General features: G+C 34.4%; 1 protein-coding gene across 1 annotated transcript; it reads left to right on the top strand.

Moving 5' to 3' along the window:
• The first annotated feature begins 8 nt into the window (after window positions 1–8).
• LOC108357748 (solute carrier family 22 member 1-like) lies at window positions 9–1,002 on the top strand. The gene is made up of 3 exons (XM_017608815.1): window positions 9–248; window positions 523–747; window positions 815–1,002. Exons 1-3 carry the CDS (start codon window positions 15–17, stop codon window positions 920–922), a joined length of 567 nt encoding a protein of 188 aa, XP_017464304.1. The 5' UTR covers window positions 9–14; the 3' UTR covers window positions 923–1,002.
• The last annotated feature ends 49 nt before the right edge of the window (window positions 1,003–1,051 follow it).

Genomic DNA, 1,051 nt, shown 5'->3' on the forward strand with positions numbered 1-1,051 from the left:
ACAAATATACAATAATGACAGCTGAAATAACGAACCACACACTGCCAACAGCGAGTGGTGGCGAACAGGTGGAGGCTAACAATAAGAAGGTGGAGGATGATTGCACGCTCGATGGCATCCTTGTGCGTATCGGACAATTCGGGCGCTTTCAACTCTTCAACTATGTGCTGTTGTGCATACCTATGATCTTCAATGCGTTCTTTTCCATTTCTTATGTGTTTACTGCGAGTACGGTGGTGCACAGGTGGGTGACCATAAAATTTTTAGAGAACATATTTGTAATAAATCAGAGACCCAGAATAATAATTATTTCATGGTGGAGTTTTAAAAAAAGTCATCAAGATTTTCGTAAGAATTATAAAAGTCCTGTGATAATAATTATGTGTGAGAAAATTTTTTTTAAGTCATCGATAACTATTATTTTAAGACTTATATAATAGAAATCTTTTCATAATAATTATCAGCGAGATAAATATTTTTAAATCTTCAAATACTTTTATTTTGAGACTTATATTATAAAAGTCTTGTCATAATAATTATCANGCTTACAATGAGCCGTGGCTCAATTATACCATACCCATGAAGGGATCCAGCTATGAACAGTGCGCTCGCTTTGTTGCTACCAACAATGCTGATGCCGATCCGTCGAGTGAATTTTGCACACCTGCAAACTTTAGCCAAAATGTTACTGAGAAATGTGGAAATGATTTTAAATTCCGTGATGAAGAGTATACAATATCCAATGAGGTAAGGCTATTGATTTCCCTTTTAATTTTTTTTTTTTATTTTTATCATCTCAATTTTACTTCTTTAGTTCTCCATATTCTGCTCAGATATATGGATGTTGACAATGGTTGGTACGGTAAATAATATTGGACAATTTGTCGGTATACCAGTGGGTGGCTTCTTTGCAGATCGGTGAGTGTGATATTTCTCTAGCAACCAATTTTTAGGCACTATTAGGGCCGTTTTCTCAAGTAGCTTTTAAGATTTATCTGCCATTTAAACACAGAGTTTGAGAACAAATAGAATATGATTGATTAAAAAAATT

The sequence above is a fragment of the Rhagoletis zephyria genome, unplaced genomic scaffold, assembly GCF_001687245.7.
Source record: "Rhagoletis zephyria isolate East Lansing unplaced genomic scaffold, Rhagoletis_zephyria_1.1 Rzeph_scaffold_83615, whole genome shotgun sequence".
NCBI classification, from domain to species: Eukaryota; Metazoa; Arthropoda; class Insecta; order Diptera; family Tephritidae; genus Rhagoletis; species Rhagoletis zephyria.